Source organism: Mastomys coucha, unplaced genomic scaffold (assembly GCF_008632895.1).
Source record: "Mastomys coucha isolate ucsf_1 unplaced genomic scaffold, UCSF_Mcou_1 pScaffold16, whole genome shotgun sequence".
Classification (NCBI taxonomy): domain Eukaryota; kingdom Metazoa; phylum Chordata; class Mammalia; order Rodentia; family Muridae; genus Mastomys; species Mastomys coucha.
In genome coordinates, this window is record NW_022196898.1 from 28,270,199 (window position 1) to 28,289,560 (window position 19,362).

The 19,362-nt window shown below is 42.6% G+C and overlaps 1 protein-coding gene and 1 non-coding gene across 4 annotated transcripts in view; one reads left to right on the forward strand and one right to left on the reverse strand.

Annotated features, from left to right (window-relative positions):
- Nucleotides 1–19,362, reverse strand: part of Rapgef2 (Rap guanine nucleotide exchange factor 2) — a 228,872-nt gene that overhangs the window by 133,292 nt on the left and 76,218 nt on the right. For all 3 annotated transcript variants that reach the window (XM_031374120.1, XM_031374122.1, XM_031374121.1), the window contains exon 4: nt 8,021–8,104. In XM_031374120.1, the coding sequence (XP_031229980.1) occupies nt 8,021–8,104 (84 nt within the window). The remainder of the gene's footprint in view (nt 1–8,020; nt 8,105–19,362) is intronic.
- On the forward strand, nt 8,426–8,529 carry LOC116094496. Its single transcript, XR_004120152.1, has one exon. It is a non-coding gene; the product is annotated as a U6 spliceosomal RNA (small nuclear RNA).

The window sequence follows — 19,362 nt, forward strand, 5'->3', positions numbered from 1 at the left end:
AAAAAAAAAAAATACACTAATATCCAAAAGGGTTGTTTTAATATATGTACTAGTTTCTCTACCAATGTACTTCACCTAATATGTTTAATGTCAAAATGAATTTTATTTTTAACTTTAAACTGGACACACCATAATCAGCAATTAAATTAAACTGATCTCATACCACATTCAGATTTGTTTCACTGTTTTCTTTGCCTTATTCGGAACTCTCCCAGCATTCCCTTGAAACCTTTAATATATAGCTTTACTATGTCCCTTGGGAATACCAAGAGTTGTTGAACTTTAGGTAGGACACATAGGAATCACAGATGATGCAAGACCTCTGACAGTGTGCTAAGCTGATGAGAAGCATGAACACGGGCTGAGTGCAAGACTGATCTACCTAGTGGAGAAGACAATGTACAAAAACAGAGAAACTCTAACGGGGACCCAGGAGACAAGTTCACCTACCCGATTGGGCATGCCTCACTGAAAACTAGCCAACTCCATATCCCAGAATCTCGGGTGGACTGAAGGGCCAAACAACTGTACTTTGCTTAAGGCATCTGGCTTGGGCGCCATCTTGGGAAAGTTGCATGTCTTCCTTTCTTCTTGCTTTGAGATTTGAGTTAAAGGCATGAAAGCAAAACTCTGCAGCACCTTTGGAAGCTATAGCTAACAGCAGCAAGGGAAGACAACAGCCTAGTGACTTCTCGTATATGTTGCCACTACAGAACCACCCTGGGTCTATACCCCAAGGTTCTCACCGAGAGACAACCTAGCCCACCAAGCCTGTCTGTGCAGACAGACTAACTATAAAGAGCAGTGAGCTAACTGGTGCTTGGCAGCACACAGCAAACACAAACTCTTCCTGTGACCTCCAGAAGGCCCTCTCTTCCATTTTGCTACTTCACTGTCTTGTTTCAAACTTGTATTTATTATTACTATGTGCGTTATTGAGGCCTGAATGCCAGCTAGAGGGCTTCCGCAGCTCCAGCAGCTGAGCTCTCTCACCAGCCCTCTTAGTACCCAGTCATCTTGCTACCACTTCTCCATGTAACCCTGGCATTAAATAAAACCTTATGTCATTGAAATGTGCCCCACCACCAAGGGAATGTTACTATGATATTGTTGCAAATATTTTTAGCTTGTAGGGAGGGGACAGAACGATTTAAAAACACAATTCTGAATCCAGAGGATTCAACAAACTTTATTTTTAAGTGACTGCTACACTTTTGGCACCACTCCTTTTCAGGACTTCCAAAATAGTGAACTCCCAGATCTGTAAACTTAGGTCCACTCACTTTAAGCCTAAAACACAAAGGGAAACACTTTCAAATGCATATATGCATGCTGGGATGAACACATGCACGCAGTCATGGATTCTGCCAGCTCAATCTTCTCTCCTCTTGTCCATCCTTTCCATGTGCCCTTCTTCTGGATCATTTCCAACAATGGGTGTCCTGCTCCTCTTCACAGGAACAGTTCTTTTTCAGTGTATTTTGTGGGAGAGGGAAGGGGAGTTTCCCAGGAAAGGGAGTCAGAACCCCCAGAATTGGAGTTATGGACATCCATGAGCCACTGTGTGGGTGCTGGGAATCAAACCCTTAACCTCTGAGCCATCTTTCCAGACACCTCATGACATCTCTTGATGAGGAATGTTCTCTCTCACCAGTTCAGTTCTCCTAATAAGCAAGAACTGGTACACTGGTACTCCTTCCCCAGGTGCCTCTCACCATCCCTGAGCCAATCAAAAAGCCCCATCTCTACTCCCATGTTACTGTATCTCCCAGCAACACTGAACCAACCTTTTCTTTCCGGAAGCTTTTTTTTTTTTTTTAAATTATTGGCTCTGATGGTATGACAACAGGACCTTTGTGCAGGTCTGCCCCTCACTTGAAGCAGACCCAAGAGGATGTGCTCACTCAGCAGTGCTCCTATGAAAAGGAAGGAAATGCAGAGGGCAGGTGTGAGGAGTCGGGCAGAGGTCAGGATAGCACTAGGAGTGGGCCTGGGGCATCCTTGTGGAGACGTCTGGTTCCGAGATCTGAAACTGCTGAAACACTATTCTTTAGAGTGATTAGGATTCTGCCCATTTGAGTGGGGTTTGTTTGTTTGTCCATTGAGTTGGTTAGTTAATTTGGGTGTTTGTTGGTTGGTTTGGTGGGTTTTTTTTGTTTTGTTTTTTGAGAGCAATACATGCTCATTCTTGGTCACTATCCACTAAAACTAATACTCCACCCATGAAGTCTAACGCAATACAGCCTGGTCAGTTTTTAAAACCTACCACTGGGTGAGGAATAAGAGAACAGCTCTGACCCAGGGAGCAATGGGACATACAAACTCACACAAAGAAATGCTTTATATGTATGTGTATGTATACTTTAACTTCTATCACAGACTCACTTACACACATATTCTTATGAATGTAGATATAGATCAAACTGAACATTTTAAATTTAAAAAAGAAACTCCTCTGACCTGGTGCCTCACTGACTACTGTCATTAACTGTCAAACTACAAGCTGGAATCACTTGCTCCAGCAAAAATATGTGACAATGAACTGTGCAAGACCAGGCCTGAAATCGGTGGCTCTACACAGCCTGCCTAATGCGGCCAACAGTGGAGGCTGCCCATGCCAGGCAAAGATCTAAGTGTCAGAGCTGGGGAGACAGCCCAGTTGGTAAAGCATTTGCCATGTCAGCATGGGGACTTGCACTGCGCTATTCACATAAGAAGCCAGATGCAGCAGATTCTGTAGCTTCAGTGCTGCGGTGGAGGAGACAAGCGGACTGCAGCATAAAGCTAGCCGGCAGCTACAGAACCAACAATCATCCTCTGGATTCCACATGCATGCGGGCGCGTGCACACACACAACCACACTACACCAAGAGAAAGGCCTATTAAGTAGTGCACCAACAAGTAGCTTCACTTGTTGCTGTTGTCATTGTCGTCGTCGTCGCCACCGTTTCTTGATGCAGGGTCTTCCTCTGTAACTCTGGCTACCCTGGAACTCAACATGTACATTAAAGCTGACCTGGAACTCACAAAGATCCTCCTACCTATGCCTCCCAAGTGCTGGAATTAAAGGTGTGCACAGCTATACCTCCTGGAGTGTTGTTTCACTTAATCTTTAGGTCAATGATACTTCTCATGGGGAGAAAAGTTACACAGGACCATGTTTCTTTCTGAAACTCAATGAGGACAGCTTTCAGATGGTCTGGAGTTGTTACTGCGTGCCTCATTTCTCCTGAAGAACCAGTCTTACCTTTCCATGCTTTCCCAGTTCCTGGGGGTAAACTTTCCCTGAACACACACACACACCTTTCCAAACCCTAGCCCTCACTTCTCTTTATACCTATATACCTTCTGAACACACTTAATATCAATAAAGCCACCCTGCTGCAACATGATATGTTAGTGAGCTTTTTAAATGCCATATTAATTAACTTATAAGATTAATAAGGTAATTAATAAGATATCACATGATTTTTAACAAATTTGTACTTTTGAAGAATGCAGCTAATCCTACATAGCTCTTTATACAAACTATGAAATATGTAAGTGTGTCTTCAATCTCCATCACATTAGCAAGGAATGAGGCAACCACTGTTTTACCCTCTTTCACTAGCATTAGCAAGTTGTCAGAGCAAGCCACTGACTATCGTGTAGCTCCAGCACGCTGAAGAGTGCCTGCGATTTTCAGCTCAAGCAGCGCACTGTCTGCCACATGAAATATAATAAGAACAGTGCTGCAGCCTCTCAGGACTGATGAATTAAATGTCTTGTTTCTCCACTTATCCTCATTATAGTTGTCGGCTCCAACATAAAATGCAATTATTAAGAGGACTATACCACAATTTTAATTTTTAAATATTGTAGATGTTTGATATCGGTGAAGGAAAGCACTAATTATAAACAGACACAATCAACATGGCACAACTAAACACTGCAGACTCCTTCCAGCCTTCCGCTACTGCTGCCTGAGACCAACTTCACTGACTTCCTAGTTAAGTTCTAAGGTGTGTGAACTAGACACACTAGTAATGCCACCACTAGCAAAGGTTCTGCCGCCTCTTCACATGCACGCCGTTCTCCCCCTTCACACAGACGAACTCCATTCCTTTGCTTTCGCTGAAGCTACTGGCAATGCTCGATGCCCTCCCTCAACCCCCCTTGTGTGCTATCACTCATGTGCTTTGCTATGTCCAGACTTCCTTCCCACACATTTGCCAGCAATCTAAATTATAAATCAACTCAAAATTCACCTCCAATGAGAGCTGCCAGCCTCAATTAGGCCACAGGCACTAACATACCCTATACTTGAAGGGCTCTGCCTTCTGAGTTTCTCCACTGGTTCCACTCGACTGCCTACCTGTTCCATGACACAAAGCAGCTTTTTCCGTGTTTCATATACAATCCCCTCGCCTTGCCAAGCATGTACTACGTTACATGACTGGCTTCCCTCATATATTCCAGGACTGGTTATGAGATCACTCTGCAGCACACAATGCAAATTTTTACTCAAGTTTGAAAAAAAAAACAAAAAAACAAAAAAACATGGAGACATGATTGAGATTCTGAACTCCACCAAACATGGTCAAAAACAACATGGAATAACACACACACACAAAACAGACCCACAATCTTCACTCATAATATCGTGCCCATTATAACAGACTTAAGGCATCTAAACAGATTAATTTAGTAAAGGAGATGCTAAGCCGCATACACTGGAAGTCTAATTCCTAGCCTTCATTACAATCCTTTGCTACCTCCCATGTGCTAAGACTGATGGCTCCGGGGTTAACGGGCTTCTTCCTTCAAGCATACAACCTCTACCTTGACCACAGCACAAACAGGAAAGGGAGTGTCTGTATACCGGTTGCTCTGCAATATAAGGGCTATGACTTTAAAAGACGTGTAAGTGAGGAGATCTGACTGAAAACTAAGTTCATAGAAACTGAGCTGCTATTAGCAGCTCCTCCACACTGAACCTCAGTGCTTTCTAGAGAGAGAGAAAACTACCCATAAATCTCTGTGGCAGTCTTTATTACAGCTCCAACACACTGGCTCGTTCCTATTAAAACCACCTCAGAACTATTCCTAAGGCAACATCACCCAAGAAAACAAACAACTGGGGCAGAGCAAATGCCACCAGGTGCACCATGAAGAAGCGAGCTATATATAGCTCTGGCCTGTCACTCAGTCTGCAGACGGTCTCTTCATCCCATTAAAACCCTGACTCACAAGCATTTGACATGCAGCCAGAGAGAGAGTAACTTATGTCATCCTTTAGAATACTCTGAGTCCAATGTGCTCACGGAACAGGTCTGAACTGCAAGTCCTCATTCTTGCAGAGCTTTCTGAACACTGGGTTCCTTCCAGGAGCTGGAACAAGCTGTCATTTGACTGATGGTGGCTGGTAAGATGCCATCATGGGCTCCCCCTGTGCTCCAGTGCTTCGTCTACAAGTTTCATTTGTGCAGCAGATAGCTCATCAAGATGATTACAATGTTGAAGGCTCTATTGGTATTTTTCAACATGCATAAATTCCAAATCACACTCACACACAAATCACAAATTACAGTAGGACTCGTGGTAAAAACTAGAAATTTACCATTTACAATTACCGAACTAAATTGTGTAAAGTTACAGACACTGCAAGATATCAAGAGTAACCCTTTATAAAGATGGTTTAATGTTATGAAGCACTATTCATATACATACACACATTCTTTAACCAATAGAAACAGAATGGAAAATTATATGTAAACAGTGTTCTTACTCACATGGAACACCCCGTGCATACATAACCTTGGCATACACACAATGAAGTTCAGAATGAAAAACATTAGAACATTAAACAATGACCATCTTGAACTATCTCCTTTTCCTTTGAAAATGTAAAAAAGTTTGTATTTCTTTTTACACCAAAATCACATAATTTTTACAAATATCCTACAGCTCAACCTGGGTTTTCCTGTACAAGTTTAGAAATGTAAGTCAGACAGGCACGATGAGGGAGGAAATGCCATGTCATGTATTTGAAAAACAGGATTACTAACTATATGTCTCTCCTCTGAAAAAAGCACTCGTAGAATCACTCCTAGAACCCACAAGCATTCTAGACTGACTTCTAGAAGGTATAAATCCCTACACAACCAAAGTACCATTGCCTATGCAACGCTATGTGAAGCAGAATGGTGAGAGCCAAAAGCCTCAACATAGCAAAGTGCTACCACGGGTTCCTGGTGAATAGGGTACAGCACAAACGTTCTAGTTCTTTGTGTGTTTGAATCACTGTATTACCACAAATTACAATTACAACCAATGTTGTGACAGCACTGCCACTACCTAAGAACAGAGAACAAACAGGCTTCTCGCTCCCACTGGATAATTTTCTCAAAAGAATAAAGCTTGCCAGTCTGACCCTGAGAAGCAGAAACCAAAGCGGCACGCAAACCTCTTTTACTAGCCCTCTGACCTCCAAGGCACACCCCATCCCTTCCTGTTACTTCACCCGGGCCAGCCTTAATAAACAGTGTAAAACCACCTCTCTCCATGGTTTACGGGCTCTGATTTTTTAATGGGAAAAAACAGTTTACACCTGTAAAACAAAAGTTTCAAGACTCATGAATTATTTATGTGAATGGGCATGCCGGTCTGTGTGTGAGTGTGAGGAGCAGAGGAAACTTTGAGTGAGTGTGTAAGGAGTGGATGATGCCCTGAATGAATGTGTTATTGACAGGAGCCAATGCCTCAGACTAGCGGGCAAAGGCTTCTGATACATGCAGAAGTGTTTATAAACAATTGACCACTGTGTGCAAAAACTAGCAACTGTGGCTTGCTCCTTCCAAAAGACTACAAACCTGAGGCTGTTCCCCTCCAAAGACCTCCTTCCAAAAAGAGCTAATGCCTCCTTCCTGGGCTGTACATAATACACACGCTAAGGCTTCCAGGTTGTTGTTGATGTCTGTGTCAGGGCTTTGGCATACAGGACACAGTGTACATACATGTACACAAGAGGACAGATGCCCATGAATACCACAAGAGGGGGTTGAATCCCCTGGACCTAAAGTTACAGGTGAGGCACTTAACATGGTTGTAGAAATTAGACCTTGGTCCTCTGAAAGAGCAGCAAGCACTCTCTCCAACCTCTAAAATAAATTCTTAATATTACCCTAATCCTTTTAAAGTGATTTAACCAGAATATAGTTGATATTTTTACAGAAAGCTAGGTGACAGAAAGATGGCATTGTATTTTAATCAATTTAAGTATTAGTAACATAAAATACCTGTCTTAAAACCAAATAAAAGGCTAGTTATGACAAATTCATAATTAGGAAGAAAGGAATCTCTCCTGAAACTCAATAGCTAACCTTAACACAAGTGGGGCATGTTTTAGAAGATGAGCCTTTCCGGTGATAATTAATTGGACCAGAGGTGCATATGTGCCCCAACTGAGCCAATCAGATTACATCCTAAAATATCCAAGGAAAATAGTCAAACAGCAGAAGTCTTAGCAACACAAAGTCATAAATCAACAGTCAGCACACACATGCCAAAGTCACGGGGAGAAGAAGCACAAAGCCAATCTACACAGATGCAAAAGCGAGAGGCCATATGGTCTTAGAGGCAGTGAAGTCAAACACAGTTCCTGGCTTCACTTCTAGTCCCTTGTGGTCTCAATGAACATTCCTTGCTGTCTTCAGATGTTTATCACTGTTTCCCACAGGTTAGTTCTTCTTTACCAAAGTTGACCTGAAACTAATGTTATGTGCTATGATCAAAAATGTCCCAAAACAGCTGACACAGTCATTTAACAATTTTTCATGTCACTCTGTTTTCACTCACCCCTTGCTAAGGAAATTAGAACAGTATTTGTGACATAAAAATACTCATTTAAAAAAAAAAAATCACACAGGCAGCAAGGCCAAAGTACTGCCTTGCTTTGTATCTGTAGACTATACCGCTAGCAAAATAAACCAATTCTGCAGAAAGAGCTTTAAGATCCTTGTGTTGGGTCGCTACACCATACCTGCTCCTTGGAAGAAACATGGACTCCTTAATGAACACGGAACCAGAAAGAAGTATATACCAGCAGGTGCCAATATCATCAGGACTGAAAAAAAAAAGACAACAGAAATCAGATGATAATCCACAGCAACAAAAATCAAAATGTATAGCAGATAGTATAGCAATCCATGCTACTGCACACAACATATTAAAATACCATTACCAAAGTATCAGAGGTGCTCTTAACGCTGTTATCACTAATACATTATGCTAACGATACTCAGTGGTTTATTTAAACGTTTTTAATTTTCCTTAGACTGATCAGCACCTGTCATTTCAGGTTTTGTTTTTCCAGTCTAATATTTTGAGAAGGAAATACTTTCATTTGTTTCAGTGAAACAAACAAACAAACAAAACCCACAAACTTGTGTTCACTTCGGCAGCACTTCTACTAAAATTGGAATGATACTGAGATTAGCATGACCCCTGCTCGAGGATGACAAGCAAATTCGTGAAGCGTTCCTTATTTTTGGAAGGCCATCCAGAGAGCACCCTACCCTGGGATCCATCCCATTTGGAGACACCAAACCCAGACACTATTGCTGATGCCAAGAAGTGCTTGCTGACAGGGAGCCTGGTGCAGCTGTCCCCTGAGAGGCTCTGCCAGAGTCTGGCCAATGCAGATGCAGATACTCACAGCCAATCATCAGACTCAGCCCAGGGACCCCAATGGAAGTGTTAGGGGAAGGACTGAAGCAGCTGAAGGCAACTGCAATCCCATAGGAAGAACAATATCAACTAAACAGACCACCCAGAGCTCCCAGGGACTCAACTACCAACCAAAGAGTGTACATGGAGGGATTCATGGCTCCAGATACATATGTAACAGAGAATGGCCTTATCTGGCATCAGTGGGAGGGGAGGCTCTTGGTCCTGTGGAGGCTTGATGTCCCACCATAGGATGCTAGAGCAGTGAGGTGAGAGTGGATAAGTGGGTGGAGAAGCACCCTCATAGAGGCAAAGGGGAGGGGGAAAAGGATGGGATAGGGGAGTTGTGGAGGGTTAACCAGGAAGAGGGATATTATTTGAAATGTAAATAAATAAAATGATTAATAGTAATTAGAAAAACCACAAACTTTCATGGAACCCAGTCCATTCAAGACCTTCCCTGTGAACCTTTTTCTTAGACTTCTCCATCACAGTATTCTCTGAGTGTCTTCATGTATTTGCGTGCAGTAAGTAGACAGCTGCTTATTTCCTCTTATCAAAGAAGAAAATGAAAACAGTACAATCTTATGAATTTGTGGACAGTAGCTCTCCTACGTGAAGACTCCTCTGTACAGATGTCTCTGCCTGACTCAAGGCATCCCCCTGGTGGTAGCCATTTCTATTTAAGCACAGACAGTTGTGGGGAGGGAAGCTACTAAGTCATCCAGAGCATATGTAGTATCAAAGTAACAATATTAACCATCACATCTCCCTCAGTAGAAGGCACCTGCGTTATTATTACCTTCTAGTCCATGCCAAGTAAAAAGACTACCATTTACAAGGTTCAAAACTAGTTTCAACTTTTTCTGATAAGAAAAAATAAAAGCACTGCATTAGAAAAGAGGGAAAAAAAAAGAAAAGTTTGTAATTATATTTTAATCTGTTACAGAGAGATGAATTTTTTGCTTTAAGCTTTAAATTTTTTAAATTATTTGACCTGTATGGGTCTTTCGCCTGCATATATGCCCATGCACTACTATGTGCATGCCTGACGCTTGTAGAGACCCAAAAAGGGTGTTGAATCCTCTGGAACTGGAGTCACACACAAACCTGACTTGCCATGTGGCTGCTGACAACTGAACCTATGTCCTTTAGAAGAGGAAGCAGTGTTCTGAAACAACAGAACCATCCCTCCAGCTCCAAGGAAAGTCAGATCTTGAAAACATAAGACAGTAAGGTTTATCCCCACGTACATAGCCTTAGGCAAGTCAACAGGATTAAATGTACAATGACAACTGCATACAAATAATAGTTATTCAATCTTTTAAAAGCACTAACACATGACGCCAAGGTCTGTGGTGACTGTGAGAAGAATGCAACTGTGATTGGCCTTTGGATGATTTCAAATCTGTCAACTCTAAAGACAAATTAGTACTGACAAAGTGAATGTGAAGTTTGTCAACTCCGTCCCCCTGTCACAGAACACACACCAACTGACAGGCAACCTGTGCTCAAAGCAGATGAAGAACCTTGACAGGAGGTATTCGAGCTCCCTGAATAGCCACTGATTACCTGTAATTAGGTTGGCTCTTCCTCTCAGGAAATCTATGGAGCAGATTTAAGGATTTGAAAATGAGAAACGGGTCTCAATCACTGCCGATTTGAATTTGTCTGACAGGTGCTGTCCCAGTTCAAGTATCTATCCTTCCTGGCCCATGAGTTGGAGGCTTCATTATGAGACCTAGGGGCTATCACTGGGGGGTGAAGAAACCTTTAATTTTGGGGGCCTAGAAAGAGGACACTAGGTCACTGGGGTTTTACCCTTGAAAGGAGCTGTGGACTCAGTGTCTCTTGCCACCACAGAGGAAGCATTTTCTTGGCTACCATTCCTCACAGGATGTACTGTACCTCACGGCAGACCCAGAAGCAGTGACTGTAAGCAACTGTGAGACAAAATAAGCCTTCCTCTTGCTCATTTTCTGTTTTGTTGCAATGATGGAACTCAAAGGCATCATTTGCAGTGTCCTTTGCAAATGCAAAGGTAAGAGAGACAGCTGCTCTCTTCCCAGGAGAATCTGGGGCTAACCTGCAGAAGCCATGTTTTCTGAAAGCATTTGCAGAGATTATTCAATCAGAGAATACTTACTGAGTATCCTAGCCACTTACCTCGTGCCAAGACAGACATGATGTCTTTACAGTTGTACTGTCCCTGTTAGGATTTGAGGTTGTACTATAGTAAGCTAATAATAACTAAGAAAACAAAATAGTACATTCTATTTTTTAAAATGTTCTAGAAAGAGTGTGAGCTAGAAACAAAATCCTCCTTTCTTTGTTTGCCATCCACTCTCTACATAATGTGTTCACTTTCCACTCTGAAAATTCCCTGACGCAAGATGCCATGTCCAAAACTGTTTCTGTTAGACCCTGACTCTCACAAAGCACTGCACCAACTGGGCTTCATCTCCTATCTCGCAGGAGATTCCTACGGCAGATGTTACTAGAGGATCCTACTTTTATAATGTGTGAAATGAAAAGTTTGCTTTTTAAAAATGAAAGTAGAGTTGTAAGAACAACGTTCATTCCGTACCACAATGTTCATTTAGTATAGCTGAACAGACAGACATACATACAAAATAAAAGTGAAATCTCTCCTGGACACACACTGGCAATGAATCTAGTTAACAGAAGACTGTCAATACACATAATAGTACTAGCAGTGGTAATATGATATTATGAATTATCTACCATGCTAAATTTCTAGATTATCTGTCCCCACTCAATTTCCTAGTTTCTGATCATTTAATGGGCAGTTGATTAAGTATCTTTAAAGCAAATATCCTAGACGATAGTCATCAATGGGCTCTTCAAAGATCTTAGCATTGAGCCCCAAAAGCAAAGAAAAGGCAAAAGAAAACTAGCCTGCTGTTCAGTATTCATGCAATTTGACAATTGTGTTTTGACATGGTGAGCTAAGAGCCAAATGCAGGGGTTGTTGAAAGGCAAAAACTATTGTGAGAGAACCTTGCTTGACCACTTCCCCCGCTACCCCCCCAGACAGGGTTTCTCTGTGTAGCCCTGGCTGGAACTCACTCGGTAGACCAGGCTGGCCTTGAACTCAGAAATCCGCCTGCCTCTGCCTCCCAAGTGCTGGGATTAAAGGCGTGCACCACCACCGCCCTACGCCTGACCACTTCTAAGTAACAGCAAGTGTGAGCCAACAGTGATAGGCAGAAAAGAAACCATGAAGACTAAAAAGCCCCAAACAGCAAAGTCACCACTTACAGTCTCTGAAATCTCAGGCAAAGGTACACTCTGGGAAGACTCACAATTTGCAGAAGAGTCAGAGAATAAGAACTACAGTGGTCCCCATACTGATTCCAACGCATCCCATCCTACAATGTACAGAATAACAGCCACAAAGCCCGGGAGTTGGCCAGACATCCTAAGAGGTTCCTGGCTTTGTTTGCCATCAATAGGGAGGGGAATAATAAAACCCAGCAAAACAAAATGTAAGCAGATCACAAATCCATCGTGACACCTTCCAGAATAATCAAATCAAAACCAGGTCTCATACTCAGCCAAACTGCATCGTTAAGTCCATAACTGGGATGACACTATCTCGTTCTCCACTGTGCTTTTAAAATGAGCCACAGTGTGTTAACTGCTACCCAGAATGCTCTGATCAGAACTCTGCCACTCTGCTGGGAGGCCTGCTGCTTGTGCACCCTCCAGATGCGTGTACCCTATCAAACGGTTGGGACTCTGTAAACACCAAAGCACCTATCCCATTCCACGGTGCCCTCTTCCACTGCCTTTCTCTTGATGTCTCACTCTAAGTTTTACCCCTACCTCCAACTTCACTGGCATGGCCTGTGCTGGTTAGTCTTATGTCAGCGTGACACAAGCCATTCCTATTTTTAATTTTTAATTATTTTATTTTAATTTTAATTTTTATTATTTTTAAATTTAATTTATAATTGAGGAGGGAACCTCAATCGAGAAAAGTCTCCATAAGCTCTAGCTGTAAGGTATTTTTTAAATCAGTGATTAACGAGGGAGGGTCCAGCCCACTGTGGAGGGACATCCTTGGGCTGCCGGTCCTGTGTCCTGTAAGAAAGCAGGCTGAGCGGGCCATGGGGAGCCAGCCAGTAAGCAGCCCTCCACAGCTTCTATATCAGCCCCTGCCTCCAGGTTCCTGCCCTGCTTGAGTGTCCGGTCCTACTTCTTCCCATGATGGACTATGATCCAGAAGTATAAGCCAAATAAACTCTTTCCTCCCAACTTGATTTTTGGTCATGATGTTTCATCACAGCAATAGAAATCGTGACTAAAACATGCCCCCTCCCACCGATCAGAAATGTGTGCCTACCCAGCAACATTTAGTATCAATGATTGGGTAACTGAAACCATGACACACTTGTGTTATAATCACAGCTCTTTGACGGGACAGAGTCCAATACCCTGAGCAGACCACATGCAGGAAGATTTGGCACTAGGCAGAAAGCTCCAGGTTGGTGGTACTCTCTCTCCTGTTGACTGCATGATCCTAAAGAAGTAAAATTCTAAAGTTCTAGGTCCTCGATCTTGAAACCAGGCATTGCTTCATTACCAAGTTACAACAGTTTTAATACAACAATTTAAATCAGTTTAGTTTTGCCAGCTGAGACTGAAGAAGGAAAAATTAGGAAGAAAAACACTAATTCTCTTCACTACCTCTGTCCAGCGAGCTGACAGCTCACACTTACTTAGCACCCCACACCTTTTTTTTTTCTACCCATTCCTCAGAGTCTTTGAAGAAACCTGATGCTTCTGCTTTTGACAGTACCTTTTCTATAAGTTTTTATCACCATTCAAGTTCCTCTGAGGCTGGGCACCTCTCTGGTTGAGTGGTTGAGCATCTCTGGTAGAGTGAGTCATGTTCTTCCTAGCTTCCCTGAGTTCCCCTGGCACAGTCACCAAGTAGCAAGTAATCACTTAGTGCTTTTCCCATTATGACTCTAACTCATCAGTCCTGTCAATACATGCACTCTATCACACCTGACTGCTGGTAGGTGAGGTGACCTTCCTAGCATTGTCTTAAGGTGTGTCTCTGTATTTTCAATTGTTGATTTACTGTGCCCCCACAGAGCTAAGTGCTGGCAGAATTTTGGTATTGCCATTTCTATGGTCCATCACTCAGTTTTCTATTTGTAAATGTCCTTCCACACCTGCCTAGAAAATGAAGATCAGGCAGCCAGCCCTCAATACCTTAGGCAATCAAAGAGATGAACCAGGTGTTGTCTTACTGCTGATTGGTTATAATAAAGAGCTGACATAACTGGGGTAGAAAGTAAGGGAACTTCCAAGTAGGCAGGGATGCAGGAGGGATGAAAGCAGAGGTGGGCGAATCAAAGGAGACACAGAAGGAAACAGCACAACAGACAGAATGAAGCTGCGAGCAAGAAGTGAGAACCACACAGGGAGGTGGGGTGGCAGAACCGTTACATTAGAAGCTAGCTCAGAGACTGTGCCAGCAAAAGGACAACAGCTTTAAACTAGACAGAAAGTCTCATGTTTTATTTAACCACAAGCAGGTCTGCAAAAGCCCTGCAACAGCTACTTAGAATGTTTGTTTGTTTTTAAAATAGGCTTTTTGAAAGTTATTTAATTCTATACATTTATTTATTAGGGGAGGACACCATGGTGCAAGCATGGAGGACAACTTGTAGAAGCAGATTCTCTCCTTCTGCTAGGAAGGCCCTGGAGAACCACTTGGGTTTTATCAGCCTTGGCAGCAAGCACTTTTACTAACTAAACTGTTTTGCAGGCCCTTTAGGAATATTCCTAATGAACAGAACAATATGGAGCAATTCCTCATCCAAGTCAAAGTTAAGCGCAAAGAATTTCTTCGCAATATCCTCCGGATCCACATGGTGGCAGTGTCTCTACATGAGAGTGTGCTTTGCACATTGCTAGAGCTACTATAAATGTACTGAGGATGTTAAAAGAGTAACACTATTTAGGGGGAAAAAAAAATGATCGGGGGAGGGGGGCGATCATTATCAGGCCAGAAAGTAACTTCTAAAAACTCTCCTGACCAGCTAGTTTTTCTAATGACAGTGAGATATTGGCACACAGGCTGGGAGAGATGAGGGTCGGTGTCAGAGGTGCTGCTGCTGTGAGAGTAAAAGACCCAGAGACTCACACAGTCTTCAGACCAACACTGCCATCCAGAGAAAGTGACAGGCTAGAGTCACAGCAGCCAAACAGAATCCAGAGCTCTCCAAGCAGAGGGTCACACTGTCATGGCACCAGCAAGAGGGATCCCAGAAACCTCTGTGTACCTCAGTGGGCATCTGAAGTCAGACTAGGAGCCAGGAGAAAGTGGGAGTCAGAGCAGAAAGGAGCATACACCATGTTCCTCCACCACATGGCACAAGTGTGACATGAGAAAGCAAGCACATTGTGCTGCCCTTAAATGTGAGACTGTAACCACAAGCTACGGGAACCCAGGGAAAAGCAGACATCAATCTAAAGGGTCCCACAGCCAGTAGAGACAACAGTTACCAAAACCAGAAGAGCACCTGCCTCCTCAGCTGTCTGCTAGCTCCGCCCCTTAACTGAAGCCCTAAAGAAAGCCAGGAGCTTGCTTGCATTTTGCTCACCTGTGATTCTGGTCTTCTGACCAGCTTAGACTTGTGCCCTCAAATACATAATTGTGAGGGGGGGAAGGAGACAGTGAAAAAAATACTTCCCTCATCTATGATAAATCATCCTGAGACTCCTCCTGTCAAAGGGTTTTCAGGACCAAGAACCCTAGAGGCTCTTCCAAGCACACTTGCTACTGCTGGAGCTGGGCAGGGCTTCCTGTGAACAAAGTGTTCCACGCTTTAGAAAGGTCTAACCCTGGCTGCCTGCCAGCATGCAGATGGCCCTCCAGACACAGTAATCTCAGTCCTTTTCACCACAGTGAGTCGATTACTGTTTACTATGGAGTTTGATAACTGTGTTTCTTTTGCTCCTTTGATTAAGATTTTAAGCTATAAACTCAAAAATGGAATCTGTATCAATTACTTTTGTGCAGTTAATGAGACAGGCTAAAGTTCAATAGATAAAACTGTTACCACACAGCCAAGTAACTGATCAAGCCCCAAAAAAATACACTTGCAAACATCATTTCATTGCATAGTTATTTATGTATTTCAGACAGAACTCTACTATTAGTAGAGTTTAAAAAAAAAAATAACAATATAGTTCAATATACTAAAATAGATGTAAATGTTAATGCCCATGACATAAAAATAACATTTAAAAGGTAGAAGGTAATTCCTGTTTCCCCAAAGTGCTAAACTGTAAGGAAATTACATCAGCTTTTAAAAGCTGATGCACACGTTGGGAGTGACACATCCGTGTTTCTACCATTTAGGAGGTGGAGGCAGGAGGATCACTGCAGGTCTGAGGTCAACCTGGAGTTTCAGAACAATGCAGGCTACAGAATGACACCTGGTCTCAAAAGTGAGTGAATGAATGAATGAATGAATGAATGAGCGGATCTAACTAACCAAAGGAGCAGACACACCACTGCAGTGCTCAATTTTCTCGAAAGTCTGGTTCTCCAATGAAAGCTACTACTAAATGACTAGTTTGAAATTGACATCAGAAAGAACTAAAAAGACTAGTCAAAACACTACGATTTTTCAGTCTTCTATTGAAAATAAAGGGGACAAAGCAGACATCAAGTGAAAATTCATTTAAACAGCAGTGTGAACAATATAAAATTCTGAACTAACAAACCCAGACAGACATTCTGTGGGTTCTTCATGCTGGCATGAAGCCAATAGAAATCGCTTGAAAATGAACTAGAGCATTGCACTAGGAGTCATGAAGTTATTCCGTGAGCATTTTTTCAACTATGATATAAACTGCATATGTATTACAATAAATCAAATCAATGAAGCAGCTACATTCTACAGAGGGACACATCTAAGGGCTTGAGGAACAATCAAATTTAAACAAGTAGTCACACGTGAAAATTGACTTGGAAACTGCTATGAGGCAGTGATTTACATCCGCACTGTAATTTCATTCTCACAAGAACCCTGTTCCTGCCTGGAGTAATTCAGCTCTCAGAGAGGTTAGACATAACCTACACACACCTAGAGACCTAACTAAAAGCCCCATCTGTCCGTGGAAACTGGCTTGTAGAATTCCCAGCCCACAGTGATCTGAATGCATAGAAGGTAAGCTTTGTCACTCGGTGAACATTAAATCATGGTTTTTATTCACTTGGCAGTTTCATAGAAAACTGAAGACAAAAATGCCTACAATAAACATGCCAGCTTGCAGATATATAGTCTCCTCTATGCTAAAGCTAATTGTTTTTATTATTTTTTCAAATATATTAAAATCTTACTTTTGGCACTTTGTTTGTATACACATAAGCATGTGATAAAAGTCTTAAAAACTTAAGACAAAGGAGATGTTTCAAAGTAGCAGTTATATATGTCTAGGTGAGAAAGGAAAGGAAACCATGCCTTTTTCCAAGAGAGGTAAAGCACGTCAATATAAAATAGTAGATGAAGTACCTGAGTTGTGATTTACCAAGACTACAATGTAAAATAAAAGCTTGGCCACTTGCAGAAAAGAGAAACTACGAATGTAATTATTGGAGGTGGAGAAGAGGCTGAAGGAGAAACCTCTCCATGATGGGAGACCTCAGAGAGCTGACAGTCTGTAAGCAGAAGCAGAAAAGAGGCATCAGAGAATGGGAGTCATTCTGTATGGGGAAGGACCTCTCTTCCTGCTGGGGACAGGAGAGAGACGGATGAGCAAGGCACTGGAGAGAAGGAAGTAAAGCCCGGGCCATATCGGGAAGAGCAGCAGAAAGGGAAGGACAGCAATGCGGACATACCTGCCCTAGAACCAGAAAGTCAAGCAAACAAGTAAACAGACCGCTAAACGCAGACAGCACTCCGCTGAGTCTCTTGAAACTGCACATTTTCCGATTTAAATGAAAAGGCTCTAGCAGGACTGAAGAGGGCTCACAGCAGCTGTTTCACAGAGGAACAATTTCCTCTCCTGAAATACAGAGCTAAACCCTTAAAGTGCTATGAAAACTTAGAAATCTAAGCACTCGGTCAGATCTGTACATGGAAAAGGATGGCTGAGGGACAGATGCACACATTGAGGATATGGGGGCGAGGTGTTTCTGTGTCTGTGTGTGTCTCTGTTTGTGTATATGTATGTGTGTTTGTGTGTGTGTGTGTGTGTGTGTTCACTTTCTCCAGTGGCTGGCTTCTTGATACAGGTTTTGAACCCTTTAAATATAGCTGCTACATAAATGCAAATGAGGAGGCTAGCCAGCTAATTAGGAAAAGCTAGAATAGAATGGCATTAAGAATTCAGTCAAGAAGGAAGGGCAAGCCAGCCTAAATATAGCTATCTCCTAAGAGGCTCTGACAGTACCTGACTAACACAGATGTAGAGGCTCACAGCCATCCATCGAACTGAATACAGGGTCCCCAGTGAAGGAGTTAGAGAAAGGACCAATGGAGATGAGGGGTTTGCAGCCCCTTAGGACTAACAACAATATGAACTAAATAGTACCCTCAGAGCTCCCAGGGTCTCAACCACCAACCAAGGACTGCACATGGAGGGGTCTGATTGTTCTGGCAGCATGTGTATAGTAGAGGATTGCAAATCCGATCAGCAATAGGAGGAGAGAACCTCAGCCCTGTGAAGGTTCTGTGCCCCAGTGTAGGGGAATGCCAGGGCCAGAAAGTGGGAGAGGGCGGGGTGGCAGGCATGGGGAAGTGGGAGGCAACAGGGGTTTGTTTTTGTTGTTTTTGTTTGTTTCTTTGTTTTTTGGAGGGAAACTGGGAATGGAGAAATTTACATGTAAATAAAGAAAATATCTAAAATTAAAAAAAAAAAAAAGAATTCAGTCAAAAAAAAAAAATCCAAACCTCAGTCAGAGTAACTGCCTAGTCTAAGAATTTCTCAGCAAATTCCCAGTTGATGGCCCTCTACTTACTTGATGGAATGCTGTGGTTTCTCACTATTCTCTTATTAGGGTTTTTAATATGTGTCTCATTTCAAGTTACATTTTATTTTTTATTATTTTTCACCTTGTGTGAATGATTCACAAGCATGTGTGTGCATGTGCTTACAATATACAGCACGTGTGGAGGTCAGAGCACAAGCTCAGGTGTTCTGTCCTGCCTTCTGCCTTGTATGGAACAGGGTTTCTTTGTTGATTTGCCTGTGTGTAGCAGGCTAGCTGGCCCACCAGCTGCTGAGGCTTTTCCTGTCTCCACCTCCATCTCACAGTATGAGTGCAGGGATTACAGAGGTGTGCACTGAAGTGTCCAGTCCTATAGGTGTTCTGTAATTTGAACTCAGGCCTTCACTTACATGGCCAGTGCTCTACCTGCTGGTTTATCTTCCCAAACCTCAGATTAAAACGTTACAGACAATTCTAAATTAAGGCCTGCGATAGCTGGCTTTAATTGTCATCTTGATAAAACTCAGAATTACCAGAGAAGACACACTCAATGGAGAATCCGCTACATTGGTTGGTCTGTGGGTGTCTGTAGGTAGCTGTCTAAATGAAGCTAACTAATGTGGGCAAACGCAGCCCACTGTAGGCAGCACCAGTGCCTAGGCAGGGAGTTTTGA